Source organism: Corylus avellana, chromosome 6, assembly GCF_965113065.1.
Source record: "Corylus avellana chromosome 6, dhCorAvel1.hap1.2, whole genome shotgun sequence".
Classification (NCBI taxonomy): domain Eukaryota; kingdom Viridiplantae; phylum Streptophyta; class Magnoliopsida; order Fagales; family Betulaceae; genus Corylus; species Corylus avellana.
In genome coordinates this window covers 2,331,390-2,347,161 of record NC_142495.1, presented here as the reverse complement: position 1 = coordinate 2,347,161, position 15,772 = coordinate 2,331,390, and the positions used below count along the sequence as shown (strand labels likewise).

The 15,772-nt window shown below is 36.2% G+C and overlaps 2 protein-coding genes across 2 annotated transcripts; one reads left to right on the top strand and one right to left on the bottom strand.

The window, feature by feature from the left end:
- The first annotated feature begins 5,440 nt into the window (after positions 1-5,440).
- LOC132188315 (cyclin-D5-1-like) lies at positions 5,441-7,622 on the top strand. Its single transcript, XM_059602739.2, has 5 exons — positions 5,441-5,833; positions 5,972-6,058; positions 6,153-6,444; positions 6,531-6,664; positions 6,803-7,622. Exons 1-5 carry the CDS (start codon positions 5,549-5,551, stop codon positions 7,019-7,021), a joined length of 1,017 nt encoding a protein of 338 aa, XP_059458722.1. The 5' UTR covers positions 5,441-5,548; the 3' UTR covers positions 7,022-7,622.
- A 2,111-nt stretch (positions 7,623-9,733) lies between these two features.
- HEB1 (ARM repeat superfamily protein) lies at positions 9,734-15,396 on the bottom strand. Its single transcript, XM_059601616.2, has 5 exons — positions 14,245-15,396; positions 13,280-13,744; positions 12,111-13,178; positions 11,827-12,007; positions 9,734-10,779 (listed from the first exon to the last, which is right to left on the bottom strand). Exons 1-5 carry the CDS (start codon positions 15,340-15,342, stop codon positions 9,803-9,805), a joined length of 3,789 nt encoding a protein of 1,262 aa, XP_059457599.2. The 5' UTR covers positions 15,343-15,396; the 3' UTR covers positions 9,734-9,802.
- Between the last annotated feature and the right edge of the window lie 376 nt (positions 15,397-15,772).

Sequence of the window (15,772 nt, the reverse complement as noted above, 5' to 3'; positions counted from 1 at the left end):
TCGATTACTACTCAATGATAATTTTAAGAGTTATATTTTGTTTAGAATGACATAAGAGAGACTTTTAGTAATACTTTCAAAAGAGAGTTTTTAAATGTGTTGATTTTATAAATAAAAAATGTGATTTTAAATTAAATTATTAAAAAATAAATCATTGGAGATTATATTTTAAAAATATAAAAGTATAAATTTTAAAAAGTTATATTTTTAAATTCACACGGTTTAAAATAAAAAAGTCCAAAACCCAGAATAGCTGGATATAGAATGAGTGAAATAAGGCAGGGGGATCTACCTCGTTCCCTCAAGCATCGCCCGATTACAAGCAAAGCGCGTGTAAAAGGTCAACAACGACAACGAGCGTCTGTACACCGTTCAATACCGTTTCAATAACTATTTTTTCTTTCTTTTTTATAACAACGAAAACGATATGAACGGTTCACCAATCCTCCATCCCGTTAGTTTCGTCAATTAATTCAAGTTTACTATTTTAGGTTTTTATACAATTTTAATTTATTACCTAGATTTTCAATTTTAACCATAGGTTATTTAAGTTTACTTTTAAGGGAGAAAGCAGTTGGTTGGTTTATTTGGTATTTGGTATTTACTATTTACCAAGAAGTAATGTTACTTTTCAGATCAATTTGCCTTTTTTTTGGACAAATATATTCTTCTGACCCATTTACTACACTTATTTGATGTTAATTGACTGGACTTGTTTTAAGTGAATTTTTATTTTTTAAGTGGCTTGTAATAAGTGACAAGTGTCATTTAATATTTTAAAATTTTAAAAAAATTAATGCTTGACTTCTTAAATTAGTAGAATGATAATAAATGACTGTTAAAATATTAAAGAAAATATGTGAGAGATGACACTTGACACTTATTAGACTAGGTTAAATGAAATTTTCTCCTAACCAGTTTGAAATAAATTTCTATCTATGAAATAATTATGCTAAATATGTGTGAATAGTAGCATTGCTTTTTAAGAAGAAAATCCTATTTCATATGACAACCACAACCACACCCTTTAGCACGAACATTATTTTTATTTTTATTTTTTATATGTCCTCACAAGAGGGGAGAGGGAGATTCGAAAGCACGAACATTATTAATAGGCTGCTTAGAATAATTCATGTGAGATTTTTTGAAAGTTAGTCCCATATTGTTCCGGTAGATTATTTTAATTAAGTGGGTGGATTGTAAAAATATTTATAAGTACAAAAATTTAACATTGATTATTTGCTTCGGAAGATTGAGCTTTATAAATATTTATAACAAATTCTAATTAAAACTTAAATAATTTTGGGCAGAAACGTGATTAGGGATTTGGGGCTTGTTACAAACTAGTTTGAGCCTTGAGGGCTGCCCAATTTTCTTTCAAGTGTTGCAAAGAAGCACACCTGTGTCAGGCCTTAGAATGTGCCCATAATGGGCCTATAAGACTCTTTGAGTGGAGGGGTCTAAGTTAAGATCTGCCCTGTTTAGGGCCTAGTTACCACAACCCGCGCTCATGGGCCCTCGTAGAATGTTATAAATATTTGGGAAACATGCTAATCTGACTGCTCATAATTTATCCCAATGGGCCTCAAATTATTATTTTGGGGGCCCACCTTAATTAGTAATCTTCTTGCCTGCAAATTGGCAACGCTTAAAATTCCAACCTTTTGGGCCGTCAGAGATAATAAGTAAGTTTTTTCTAAAATTGGTAAAATCAATATTATCTACAGATAATTTTGCTTGGAGAAAATTTATTATTATTATTATTATGGTGCTGTGAGTTCTCTTATATATTTTTTTTCCTCTCTATTTGGAAAAAAAAGTTCAAACAAAAAGAAAATGAAAGAAAAGAAAAATAATAATTTGCTAAGATTTGCATTGGCAGAATTCGGATTCTTGACTAGATTAGCATAAATAATTTGCAAGTGGGTAATGAAATCTCGTCTTTAACTCTTTGATTTTTTATGAAATTCGTGGCTCGATGATAGAAAATCTTCATCGGTTGTCTATCAACTTGGCATTAAAACAATTAGATCAAAGATTAATGTATATAATCTTATATTTATAATTCGAAATGGACACGGGAATACCAATTATTCACCCCTACATCATGATACCACGTGAGAGCAGTGAGCTCATTTGACAAATCAATACACCCAAGGGAAATCTGTCATAGCAATTTAGAGCAACAGAGAGACATAGGAACAGGATAGGAGCATATAATCGAAGTGGGAAGTATTCGATCTGTTTGGTGCGATCCATTTAAGTGTTTAATCTATTAATGGTATCCAGACAAAGCCAAAAGAACTCGCAAATTGATGGTTCAAAAGGCATGGCCTTGGAACCATGATTTTCCCCACCACCTAGTCTGCTGCATCTCTGCAACATCTGTAAGCAAGAGAGAACATCATACTCTCAGTCAAACCTAACTCTTGACCATCTTGGGCTTGCAAAATGTTTCAGAGTCAAAGGTTCTCCTTCTCCCAGCACCAAGACCCAAGCTTTGCCAGCTTACAACAACATATCCCATTATATTTATTTATTTATTTTATATAATTATTTATATAAAAAATATATTCTATATTATGAGTGGGTGGCAACTTTGGATAGAAGAGGAGCGTCTTGTTCTTCTTCTTCTTCTTCATAGCCGCGTGGTCCAGCCTTTCACACGTGAAGACGCTCCTCCTCTGCTCTATTATATTCACGTGTGCTATCATACTTTCTTCAATACCTTTTTTATATATATATAACAATGGTGGACCTTATATATTTACAACATTTTGGTTTTTCTATTGGCATGTGTGAAATGAACAATCCATTTTTACGCTGGACATTTTTTTCTTCCCATCCTAAAAGACAACACAATTTATTTCTGATGTACCCAGAAACCACAACAACCTCAAGTACTGATTTTTTTATTTGGCAGATTTAAATAAATGAAAGTTACATATAGAGTTATCTTTTTTATGGAACCATCAACCATGGGGATGGGGCTAAAAAAATGATGATTTTGTTAGCTTCTATATATGTTGGTTGCTTGATGACCTCAAGTACTTGAATGGATGGATTTAATTTATTAAGCAACTACTTGGCTAGATTTTGAGGGAGATTTATTTCATCCTACATAATACATTATATATATATATATATATATATATATATATATATATATATATATATATATATAATAGATTTAATCAGTAATATTCTTGTCTGACTATTATTAAGAGTTTACAAGAGATGGCAGTTCACCAATTATATTAACAGTCCATTTTTTTGGATCTTGCGTCCCTTCCCTCCTATTTTCAATTTTTAATTTTTTTTTAATATGTATATATATATATAGCCTGTTATCCCTTTAAAGAAGTACATGAGGGCCAGAAGCTCCTGCCCTTTTGAAAAAACTAACTTTATTCTTTTGCTCATCTCCTTAATGACACCTAAATAATTAATTAAATAATAAAATAGGATTTATATAAGTAATCCAACTGTGTAACTGGTCAGAACATCAGGGAGTGGAGTCTCTCTCAGTTGCAAATAAAGATTTTCAATTATTCTCTAAATTCTAGGTGCATGCCCAGAGCACAAGGGAGGGAGCACCACAGATTCGCAGTGATTAATTATAAGTATATATATTTAACACAAAAGAGAACAAAAAGTAAGGAAAGTGAAAAGTGGATTAAGATTTTCGAGTTTTTATTTTATTTTTTATTTGTTTTTGGAACAGCATTTGAAGCCTTGTATTTTTTAGAGTATTTATACAATATATATATATATATATATATACACGTTATACGTATTTTTTTTTGACATGACCACACATGACCTCCGCTATATGTATTTTTAGAAATGTTTAATATACTGTGATCATTCTAAAAGAATTGATGATACAAGTGAATTTATTTTTTATTTTTTGAAGGAAAGTGAATTTATGATACACTGCTAATATTAGTTTGTTTTGTATTTATCATTACCTAATAATTGATTTCACTCTTGCTTACACTTACTATTATTACTAGGGACAAGTGACAAATCAATGCCCGTAATTATATCTATTTGCAATTAACTCCCTATTATATTAATGTTGGTTGGTAGATTCTCATAATAAGCAAAGAAAAAAAAATGATGTTGATGTGATGTTTAAAAGAAAAAAAAAACTAAAGGAAAAGAACAACAAAATATATTATCCTCCATTTTTTTATTATAAAGAGGAAATAGAGAAAAAGAAAAAAAAAGAAAAATCCGTTTTTAGATTTCTTTTACCTTCTATTGAACTTTCTCTGTTTTCAAGATAAAAGTTTAGACACTATTGCTTTTCATATATGTCCTGTTAAGATTTAATAAAGATACAAACATGTTACAAGATGCACTTCTCAAAGCATAAGCTTCTATGTTTTAAGGGCAATCTTGAAACGATTTGAATTTGTCAATTTAAAATTCTTTTTATCATCCCTTGAATTATCTACTTAATTGATAATAGTAATGTTGAATTGATCGTCTACATAGGTCTTAGAATAGTTTTGCAAGGCTTTTATCTATTTGAAATGATATATATATTAGCAAATGTACACCACGTAAGCCAAAGTTAGTGCTTGTAAATATTTTAAGAGGATATGTGAGAATATCTCAAGCATCATGATTCATGTTATGTATATATATTGATCATGTTTAATTCTTCAAATGAGAGTGAAACCCACCACACACTATCTTTCCCATCCCATGAATACCCTAAATAAACAAGGAAGAAAAAGAAAAAGAAAACGTAAAAGGAAAAAACAATGGAGAAAGAAGAAGCTGTGGATGATGATGAACCCCTACGACCAAATGAATCCCTTTAATCAAATGGGACAAAACTCACCATCACACAGCTGTCCCAAATTAAGGAAACCCAAAAATCAATATACATAAAGTACTCTCTCACACAATATCACAGTCTCCAAGCATTTGATAAAGGGTATTTTGTTTCCTACTGTATACTATCTAATATTCAGTTATACAACTGCTAAATAACTACTTACCAAAAAAAAAAAAAAAACTGCTAAATAACTAAAATAATGGGATAGTAAAAATTAATTTTTTTTTTAAAAAAAACGTGATAATACAAAAACGAATTAACACAATCATATCAGTAAGTTGTTGTATGACAGTTATATAACATTACTTTAGTTAGTAAACTGTTATACAACGGTCAGAAATAATATGACTGTGAAAATAAATATTTGAATCAATAAAAACATGTAATAAATAAATAAATAAATAGCTGATTTTCACCTCAATGTCGCTCCAACTATATGAAAGTCATATAAGAATCTAGGAAATTTGCATTTTGTTTAGGGTCTATAGTTGTATATTTATACGACGGCGTAGACCATATACTCTAACCGCTAATTAACGTAACGCCCCCTCTATATCTCATCCGCTCATTTTGGCGGCACCAAAACCGCTACTCTATCTCTCTCAATCCTATTAACGTGGATTTAGCACACAAATCCTACAAATACCCAGATATGGTTTCTGTGTGATTGTCTTGAGTATAGATGAAAGAGCGAGAATGGGGGACTCTGGCACTTTGTTCTCTCCCTCTGCCCTCTTGTGCAATGAAGACGAAGTTTTCTTGAGTGAAGAGTACTTGGGTGAGGCAAAAACCTGCATGGACTTGGAGTACCTATGTTTTGTTTCAGAGAACGAAGATGAGTATATCAAGCACTTGGTTCAGAGAGAGAGTGCTATTGGGTTTGGATCCAAAAGCTGTGTGTCATCCTTGTGTGATTGCTCAAGCACAAGCCAAAGCTGGTTGAAGGATGCTCGCTTGGATGCCATTGAGTGGATTTTCAATGTTTGTTTCTCTCAGAAAATCTTCTTCATTTTTTTTTTTTTTTTTTTTTTTTTTTGGATTTATGGCGATTTTTATTCTTTTTAGTAATATTGAACCAGCTAGTCTTGAAGTTAGTTTAATTTGTGTTTCTTGATTCAGACTCGGGCAATCTTTGGTTTCCAATTCCTTACAGCTTATGTATGCGTGACTTACTTTGATCGATTTCTTTCAAAGCGATACATTGATGTAAGCAAATTAATTTCTTGATCTTTTTGCTAATGGGTTTTCCCTGTTTTCAAAGCTCATGTATAATGGTGGGATGTTATTGTTGTTGATGCAGGATGAGAAAGTTTGGACTATTCGATTGCTATCCGTGGCATGTTTGTCTTTGGCAGCAAAGATGGAGGAGTGTAAAGCGCCGGCCCTATCGGAATATCGGATGGAAGAAATCAATTTTGAGAACAAGATGATTAAGAAAATGGAGCTATTGGTTATGAAAACTTTGGACTGGAAATTGGGGTCAATAACTCCTTTTGCTTTTCTGTATTATTTCATCAATAAATTCTGTGGTGAATCTAGACCAAAAGCATTGGTCTCTAGAGCTGTGGAACTTATTGTGGCCATCACAAGAGGTAATAATCAATGGCATTAAAGATTGGCTTCAAACCGATTTGTGAGATTACTGTGTTTTCTTATCAAGTTGAATTCTCTGATGCAGAGATCAATTTAATGGATCATCGTCCTTCTGCAATAGCTGCAGCAGCAGTCTTAGTAGCAATTGATGATCAATTCACCAAGAAAGAATTGGAGCTCAAGATGAGTGTTATCTCATTGTGGGGGTCTCTAGAAAATGTGAGTTTCCTTGTTAGTACTAATTTTCCACTCAATGCAGCTGATCTTGTGCATTGAAAATGGATATCTTAAAAATTGAATTAAAGGACCAAACAAGTTTGATTCTTTGAGCTGATTTTTATTTTATCTTCCACACAGGAACATGTATTTTCCTGTTATAATATAATGCAGAACATAGAGATGGGAAAAGTAAAGACACCCAAGTCAGTAGTTTCCCCGAATTTATCATCAATGAATTCAAGCTCAATCGATGTTATTGAGAATTCTTCTTCCACCATTGCTGCTGGCACAAAGAGAAGACTTACTTTCACAAACAGTGATCGAACTTGCCCAGTAAAGAGAAGCCACAGGGCATAGTTAGCAGAATTTGATCGAGATTGATTTGTGTTTATTAATTGCATTATAGGGTCTTTTTGACTGAGAGTTGATTCTTGATATTAGATTGGTTTATAGGTTTCATGAGTGTCATCGATCTACCATCAATCAACCCATGGTATGACTTGGAGCTGATGATTGGGATTCCATTTTCATAAACCCAACAAAAGCTCCAGCAAGTGACAACCAAGAAGATAGAGAAAAAAAAGCAAAAGTAAATAAATAAAAAGAGATAGCTTTAGCCTACAGTAAGAAGTAAGAAGCTGACTGAATTTTCAAAAGGCATCAAGGATGCAGTGAAGGCCAAGAGAGTGCCAGGAGGCCATTGAAGACTGTTTGTCTATAGTGATGCTTAGTAGTGTTTGCTTTCTTGAATGTTACCACTTTCTTACCCACTATTTCAATTTTTTGTATTTCTCTTTTTTTTTTCCCTCCCTTTTTTGTCATATGACAGGAAATAGTTATTTTTTGTTGCATACATCACTTGCCACTCTACCTTTTGATGAGGGGCTTGGGATGCTCCCTATGTCTTTCAAAAGGCTGAAAGCCATAAGGAATGAGGAATTGTTTTTGCTTGATTTGATACGTCTGTGTTGCATTTGGGCCATTGAAAAGTATATAAAGGTGAATGTGATTATATTTGCTTAGAATGTTGGAGCCACCTTTCCATGAGTGGGAAGCTTCCCTTTTACTCTTCGTTTGCACCGTCTTTGGGGTTCATCAAACTCCCCCAAATATGTTTTAGTGCTGATAACACTAAAGTTTTAAGTGCCCTAAATCAAATATATATATATATATATTCTCCTTTAAAGGTTGTGACCATAAAAAAAAAAAATCCTGAATAACCTATTGAAAAACATCAATGTTCTCACTAGATGCAACTATTTTCTTGAAATTGTTAAGTATTAATGCGCCCTAGGCCATTGTTTTCAACAACAAATTGTGATTGCTGGTATTTCGTTCCCTTCATTGATGTTGTAGGACCTAGTCTATCATCATGAAGTTAGAGACCCTTGTTCTGGGGTAGGGTGGGGGGGAATATGGGGCATGAGATTCATGGCAAAAATGGTGTCAGAGGCTCCACTCCTCCACATGCCTTCATGGGGACTGTAGAGGTATCTAGTCTGGCATCGTACAACCTTGTATTTTAGTTTACAGCAATTACCCTGCCGACCTCACTCTTTACTAAAACGCAGGATACGTTTGAATTGGTGCTTTGTAACCAAATATCTCCCCAGGGAAGCTGAATCAAACTGATGAATGGATGAAAAACATCCAGCTATTAATATGTTAGACTATGGATTTGTAGTTCTCTTCTTATGATGTATGATTTATCATTATTGTTTCAAATGAAGATTCAAAGTGATGATGCAGTTAATCATACGATCAACCTTAGATTAAGAATACCCAAGAGGGAGAGTCGGAGGTATCGGTAGGAGGCACCTTTGACTTTGATGCTTAAATTAGGGTTTTAAACTTGTGTATTTGGCATAGTTGCCTTCCCTTTCATGTGGAACCATGCGTAGCTTTAGCCAGGTGTCCTCCTTTGATAGAGTACGACCTTGACCAAGTGTGGTGCCAAACTTGTGTTTCTATTGGGACACGTCATTTACTAGCTATCACTTATGGATAGGGTATGGTGGTAGCCTGGTAGGTAGTGGCCTTGCCTGTGGGCATGTTAAAGTCATTATTTGATGTTATAACATTGTGGGCTCTTTCGCAAGGCAAGGGCATTGCTTAATTCTTTTTTTAGGAGTCACGAGATACTTAGGATGAGGAGGTAGAGTAATTTTAAAATTCATATATATATATATATATATATATATATATATATATATATTTCTCTCCTTGTTAGAATAAAAAGGGGTGTTCAGGTTTGTTTTTCGTTTTGTTAATACTAGTGTAATTAACAAAATGTTGCAAGAGGATGAATGCAATTGGATATGTCTCTTTGAAAGGCTAGATATGAATGAAACATAGAACATAACATGAATGGTTTGGGTTGGAATGTTATCACTTGTGCGTGATGTTACTCCTAGAATAGTCCATTGAATACACTGAAATGCGCAGAGTTGTTGGACCACGTTACCATCCACATCAAACAGGAACAATTTATTTTGTCATCAGACAATTTATTTGGCTTGATTAAGGGAGGAATGAAATTGGACAGCAACGTTTTGAGAACACATTTTGTTACGAGGGACCAAAAATAATACTGACCTTGGAATACATAAAGTTTTGAATTCCATGATGTAAAGAGCGTCGCATGACCACATGCTGAGTTCTAAATCAGGAATCGATGTGAAGTTGTGAACCATAATGAATGATTGCCAAGAATTTCAATTGTGATTTTTTTTTCTTAATTTCTCGAATCGCTCTTACGAGCTATGTTGATTTTTTATCCATGTTATGCACACCATCCATACATGCATGCATTGCTACATGTTATATTATATTTGAGATATCCATACATACTGGCTGCCTTAGCCTGACTTGATAATTGCTTAAGATCTGGGCACATACTAAAACAGGGTTAAAGTCTATTTTCCGTAATTTCTGTTGATTTTAGATTGCAACATGTCTCTAGCCAACCTAGACCGACGGGCCGCCGAATGGGCCTAATGGGCCCTTTGGTACGTAAAACAATTCAAAATCTAATACGTTTGGGGCTTTCCTGAGTGTTTTTTTTTTTTTTTTTTCCCCATGTCGGTGCATACATTCTCCTCAAGGAAGTTAGAATTCAAATTTGTAACAAAAAGATGTCTATTCTTCCATCATAGAAACCTTCCCTGTTTCATAAATGTGATACATCCAAACAGGTTCAAGCAACTCCTTTGCACTATGCAATTTCTGCCTTTCATCTTCCTCATTTTCTTCTTCTATTTCTCTCTCTATTTGAGGGTAGACGTCTTGAAGAGAAGCCAACAACATATTACCCCATTCTCTATCATCTTGTCTAAATAACTTCAGGCATACAAAGTGTACAAGTCCCAGTACCAACCCAAAGTCCTTCCTTTCCAGCCCAACTACTGCGCCAGTTAGGAATATCACCCCAACTGCATCCAGTATGTTGGGATTTCCTTTCAACAAGGTAACTATCATTCCTAGAAGCTTCTTGAACATTGGAAACTCCTTCGATTCAGAAACTCTGTCATCATCCTCTTCCAGGCTAACTTCACTTATTTCACTAAGCTCGGTCTTCGCTAAAATCAAGAGCCATGATGGAAAACGAAGTTTAATGTGATCAAGTGAATGAAAATGCTTCCCTTCTCCTTGAGCCATTTTCAGTATGTGCCCAGATGCTAATGCCAGAATCAAATCAGGGAGCCAAGGCTTCGCTATTGTAACAAGACGTGCGGCATAAGCAGAGCCCAAGTATAATTCAATCGAGGTGATTAGATCAAGCAAATTGTTGGCAAGATCAAAAGCTTCTAGGGGAAGTGGTGAAGCTTCGCTAACGTCTCTGTGAACTAAATTAAGTAACTTGGCTGCATAGGTGAAGGAGCTCTTCAGACACAGAAATATATCTTTCAAATCATCCTCCTTGAACTGAAATTGGTCATGAGATTGTTGCCCAAGAAAGGAGATGATGTATTGCACATATCCTGACGTGAACTTTAAGGACTGCCCATAATAGTGAGAAAGAAAACCCACCATAAAGGCATCAACGATGAACTTGAGAATTGCGGTAAGCATCTTCATTTTAATTGATACTCCTCTTTGTTCAGCACAAAAAGATCCTATATGAAAATTACAAAAAATGATTAGTCACTTAGAGATGGTAGAAATCACTAACGTGAAGCAATTATATGGGTTTTATTTTATCGAAAAACATAGTGCACATGCAGGTGAAAATTAATTAGGCCGTTTGCTAATGCTTTTTAAAACTGTTTTTTGCTAAAAGCAAAAGCATTAATAAACAACTCATCATAAAACACTCAAAACTATTTTTACCTTTATATCACATCACAACCAAAAAGAAAAATACACCTTCTAAAAGGCATTAGCAAATGAGCCCTATATTCTTATGAAGTCACCATTGTTTAATAAATTTACAGCTTTCCAGAAAGACTGGGATGTTAAAAAAGTAACTACCAAGTTGACCAATGTGGTAGAACTACAATGAGCATTTCGTACCTTAACTACATAAGAGAGGCAGTTAGTTACTGTCGAGCAGAATGGACAAAATGTTTCCAAAAAAAATTATTATTTGCGAGTATCGACTAAACTGCAAAGTAACACTTGGATTCAAATCTTTGCCCCAGAAAGACAAATGTGCAACCGGAGACAGATTAGCACACAAAAAAGTTGAGGAGACTGAATTCTTAATGCACAAATGCATTCCATCACTATCATAGCCATTCTCCTGATTGTGAAAACCAAAACTAGAGACATCCTCATTGATTCTCTAGACTCATGTCTTACTGGTAATTCTGAAGATTTGTACCACAGAATCCTGTGGTTGGGAGAAAACCAGTAATTGTCCATCATAGTCCAAATAGGGATGGCATGTGCACAACAGTTGCGTTATACGGATTAAGTGCATATCACTACTTTTCTGTTATGAAATAAAATTGCTATTACAATTTGTATATATCATATCAAGTTATTCAGACATCCAGCTCTATCTCACCAGAAGGAAATGATATGGGGCTTTTCATTTTCACTAGAAGGAAGTGTCAAAAGTACTTCTCATCACGTCATATCAAAGAACCAACAACCGAGCATGTGTCTGTGCATAAGTGTATCTAATCTGTGCAATTTGTGCACTACATGCGGATACTTACCACTGGTACTTGGACTAGAGGCGTCTGCTTGAGGCTCTCTGAATTGTTGTCCACGACGACTGGCTGTCTTATGGTTAGCCTGCTCAAATTCTGAGGGAGAGTTGCTGGACAAGTCATCTGCTTCAAGTAGCTTCTCTGTACAGTTAAGCATGTGATGCACTGTCTGTTCCAACACTGTCGGCTAAAATAGAAAATGGAGTTGGGAGCTCATTATTGACATCATACTCCTCAGTATCAAAAACCAGGATTGAAAAAATTAAGAAAGAAAAAGAAAAAACACTTGCCTCCAGAAGTGATCTTGAGGAATTAGACCTATTCTTCTCCTTAGTACCACAATCTTTTGTACTATTTATGCTAACATTTTGAAGAGTCATATGCAGAGCAAGACATGTATATGCCAGAATGGGATGTACGTCCATGTATTCACAATGCATGCACTGCACAATGCTGACTTCGGAGATGATCTTTAAAGCAAGAAATGACGGTTCTAAAGTTTGAGACTCCAATATAGCCTTACGAGAGTTCTCAGACATTATCAAGTCCGTGATTTGCCAGGATATTCCTACAGAAATAGAATAATCCTCCTCAAAACTGGAAGGTCTTTTTCCATTGACATGTTTCCACTTAGCTGAAATTTTGCTGGAGGACTTAGATTTCTTCCTTTTTCCAGAGAAAACACTGTTCTTTGGTCTTTCAGTTCCAAACTTTGTATGGCAACGATAGGCAGCTTTCTGCAAACGCACTGTTAGAGCTTCAAACATGTCATCAAATCCCTCACAAGACAGGAACAACTTGTGGGCAGACCTCACTTCAGCTTGCCTTTCCACAGTATCAGATATACCACTACAATTAGTGACTAGGGCCATGCATTCTTCAAAAAGCTCAGCTACATCATCTGGAGAAATGGTGGAAACAATTTCGAGTACAGAAGATTGAGCACGTGCAGTAGATGCTGCAGCAAACAAGAACTTCACTTTTTCACCAGCAAGTAACTCCTTGAGGGCATTTCTGTAACATGGCTCACTTGCTAGGCTGTTGCAGAGGTAGGCACTAGCAACAAGCAAACCCTCAATCAGATATGCATTTAGTTTATCTGGTGACAAGACAAAGCTGATGAGTACTCTGATGAGTTCCATGAGAGACTTAAGAGATGCCCCTTCTGCTACGGCAAATTCACAAAACCTTGCTCCAGCCATAGGAGACCTATATATCAGTGTAATGCAGCGATTGCATGCCTCTTCAACAGCTACTTTTGAGGGAAAGTATGATGGTATAAGTAGTTTTGTTATTTTCTGAGCAACAAGAGGTTGATCATTTGCAAGCGTAGATAATAAGACATCCAACCCCACCACCTACAGAGAAATACAAAGTACAAAATCAACCAACCAATATGGATAAACGCATGAAACATAACCACTGCATTGTGATGTTTGATATTGGGAATACCCTGTACCTTATTAAACTGAAAATTCCTAATATCTCTTAAAAGAAGGAGGAGATCAATTACAGCAACTCGTATGGAGAAGACATTATCCAGCATCAGATGCCCCAATCTTGGTAGAAGCACTTTAAGAATTTCATGAGATTGGGGATTGCCAAGCAAATAAATGATACCCTTCAATGTGGAGAGCCTAACCTCATAGCATATATCACGTGACATGTCATCAAAATTTTTCGTAATTATCTTTGTAATGGATGCTGAAGGGATAATTTCCCAAAACAGATGAAGGATGCGACAAGAACCTTCAACCGCAACTACTCTTATATCTGGACAATCATCTGTGAGTAATCTCTCCAACAAAAAGAACTGTTTATCAAGTAACGTATCTTTCACCTCTTTTGTGGAATCAGGATCTTCAAGAGGGAATATGTCTAAAAGTAAATGCAATGCATTTTCGCGAACATTAGAATTTGCAACCTGTCAAACAGAAACATGCAGCATGATTAAACACTGCTCTGATCCAGTTGATCCAAAACCATCCACTTATAAATCAGATATACTTGAGACACAAAGACAAATGATTCTGTGATATTTAGACACCCTGATAAACCAATATAATGATCACCAACAGACAATGCACTAGTTGATATTAGAATGCCATTGAGGTATTTAGATATCCTGATCACCAATATAATGAAAATCAGGTCAGATAATTCACTAGTTGATATTAACTGCCACTGAGGTATTTAATCCAACAGGCAATGCAAAGGAGTACGCAAGAAGCACCTCCCTGTGGCTACCTCAAAACAAAATGATTGCATTTGACAGAAAATATACACCTATTTGATCACAGAAAAGAACAACAATGGCAGAAAAATATCTTAAAACTATCATCCGTACACCATTATAGACAATTCAATTTCACTAACAATAACCTTCAATAATCACAGACTAGCTAAAAACACAGACAAATGTACCTGTAGAGACCGAAATATGACAGGCTCAGCAAGCCGAAAAAGAAGCTTCTCGACCCCCTCCGTTGTGCGCTGGCTTACAAACCCTCCCAAAACCCTCCTAATAGAGGCAGCAAACGCTCCTGAACTTGCATGTATAGCTCCTTCAATTAAACCCTGCAAAAACCCATTCTCAATCTCCTCCTTAGAATCCGCTTCCACAGCCTTCCATGCCCGAAACAATATATCCCCGAACACGTCCAACATCGATTTCCGCCCGAACGGTATTTGAGACTGAATCATCGCCAACATTTCCTTCACAAGCTGATTGCTCAGCCCAAACGCAAACGCCACGAATCGCCTCCCCTCATCAGTTTTCAAATACACTGGCGAGATCACGCACCGGATCAACAGGAGTTTCAAGTCCTCGATGCTCTCGTCCTCGAAATCAAACAGCGTAAACGCCTCGCGCAGTGCATACACTCTACGCACATCGACCTTCTTCTTCAAAGTCAGTGACCTGGACAGCAAGAAGGGCAGAGACTGAGAAATCAGAGCCTCTCGCCCCGGTAAACCCCCCTTCCACCACTCCTCGCACAAACTCGCTATCTCGGATGACAGCACCGAGTCCTCCGACGAGTCCTCGAAGAGAATCATGCTATCGTGCAATGCGCGAGCGCCCGGCAACAAATCGGACGGCGAGAACGCCGTTTTTGGGTGCGAGACGCATAAATTCCCGATATAAGCAAGAATTTCAAGGCCTTGGAGAAGCTTCCTCTTCTCGTTTCGGAGATCGGTCTCATAATTGTCCGAATCGAGCCCGACGGGGGTCTTGGAATGGCGGGACGATCGTCGAAGGCGCTTGGTGGGAGGGGAGCGAGGGGACTCCGAAGGGTTAGGGTTAGAGTTTGAGGGGTCAGCAAGGGTCTGGACGGATTGGATGGACCGAGAAATGGAGCGGTGGAGAGAGAGAGGGAGAGAGGAAGAGAAGTCTGAGTTGGGGTTGATGCTGTGGATTAGGGTTTTGAGAGTGGGTTTTGAGGATTTGAGGCTTAGTTTGGTGGCTGAGGAGAGGAAGTCTTCGGCTGAGGATTTGAGAGAGGAACGGAGTCGCTTCTCCATGGGAGGATGTGGATTTTGGAAAGTAGTTTTTCTCTGGTTGTTTCTTTAAGAGAGGGAATTGGAATCGATACCGTTTGGTTTGAATTTTGCGAATGGGGTTTATGGATTACCGCGTATGAGCCGGGCCGAACTATGTAGTGGACTTGGCCCATTAAGAAAAAAAGGGTTAAATTTCATTTGGAATAAATGTGGAGGAGTTATCCTTTTTCCCTTTCCCCTAATTTGAATAAAATAAAATAAAATAAAATCAAAGAAAGAAGAAAGTATAAAACGTTTTAAGTCCCACCTTTAACAAATATCACAAGCAAAAGTGGTAAATATAACAAAATTTGATAGAGATTTTGAGGGCCCTACCTGTATATATATATATACCCGCGGCGTCTTATGTGTACTCTCTAACCGTTAATTAACGCCCTTTCTCTCTCTCTCT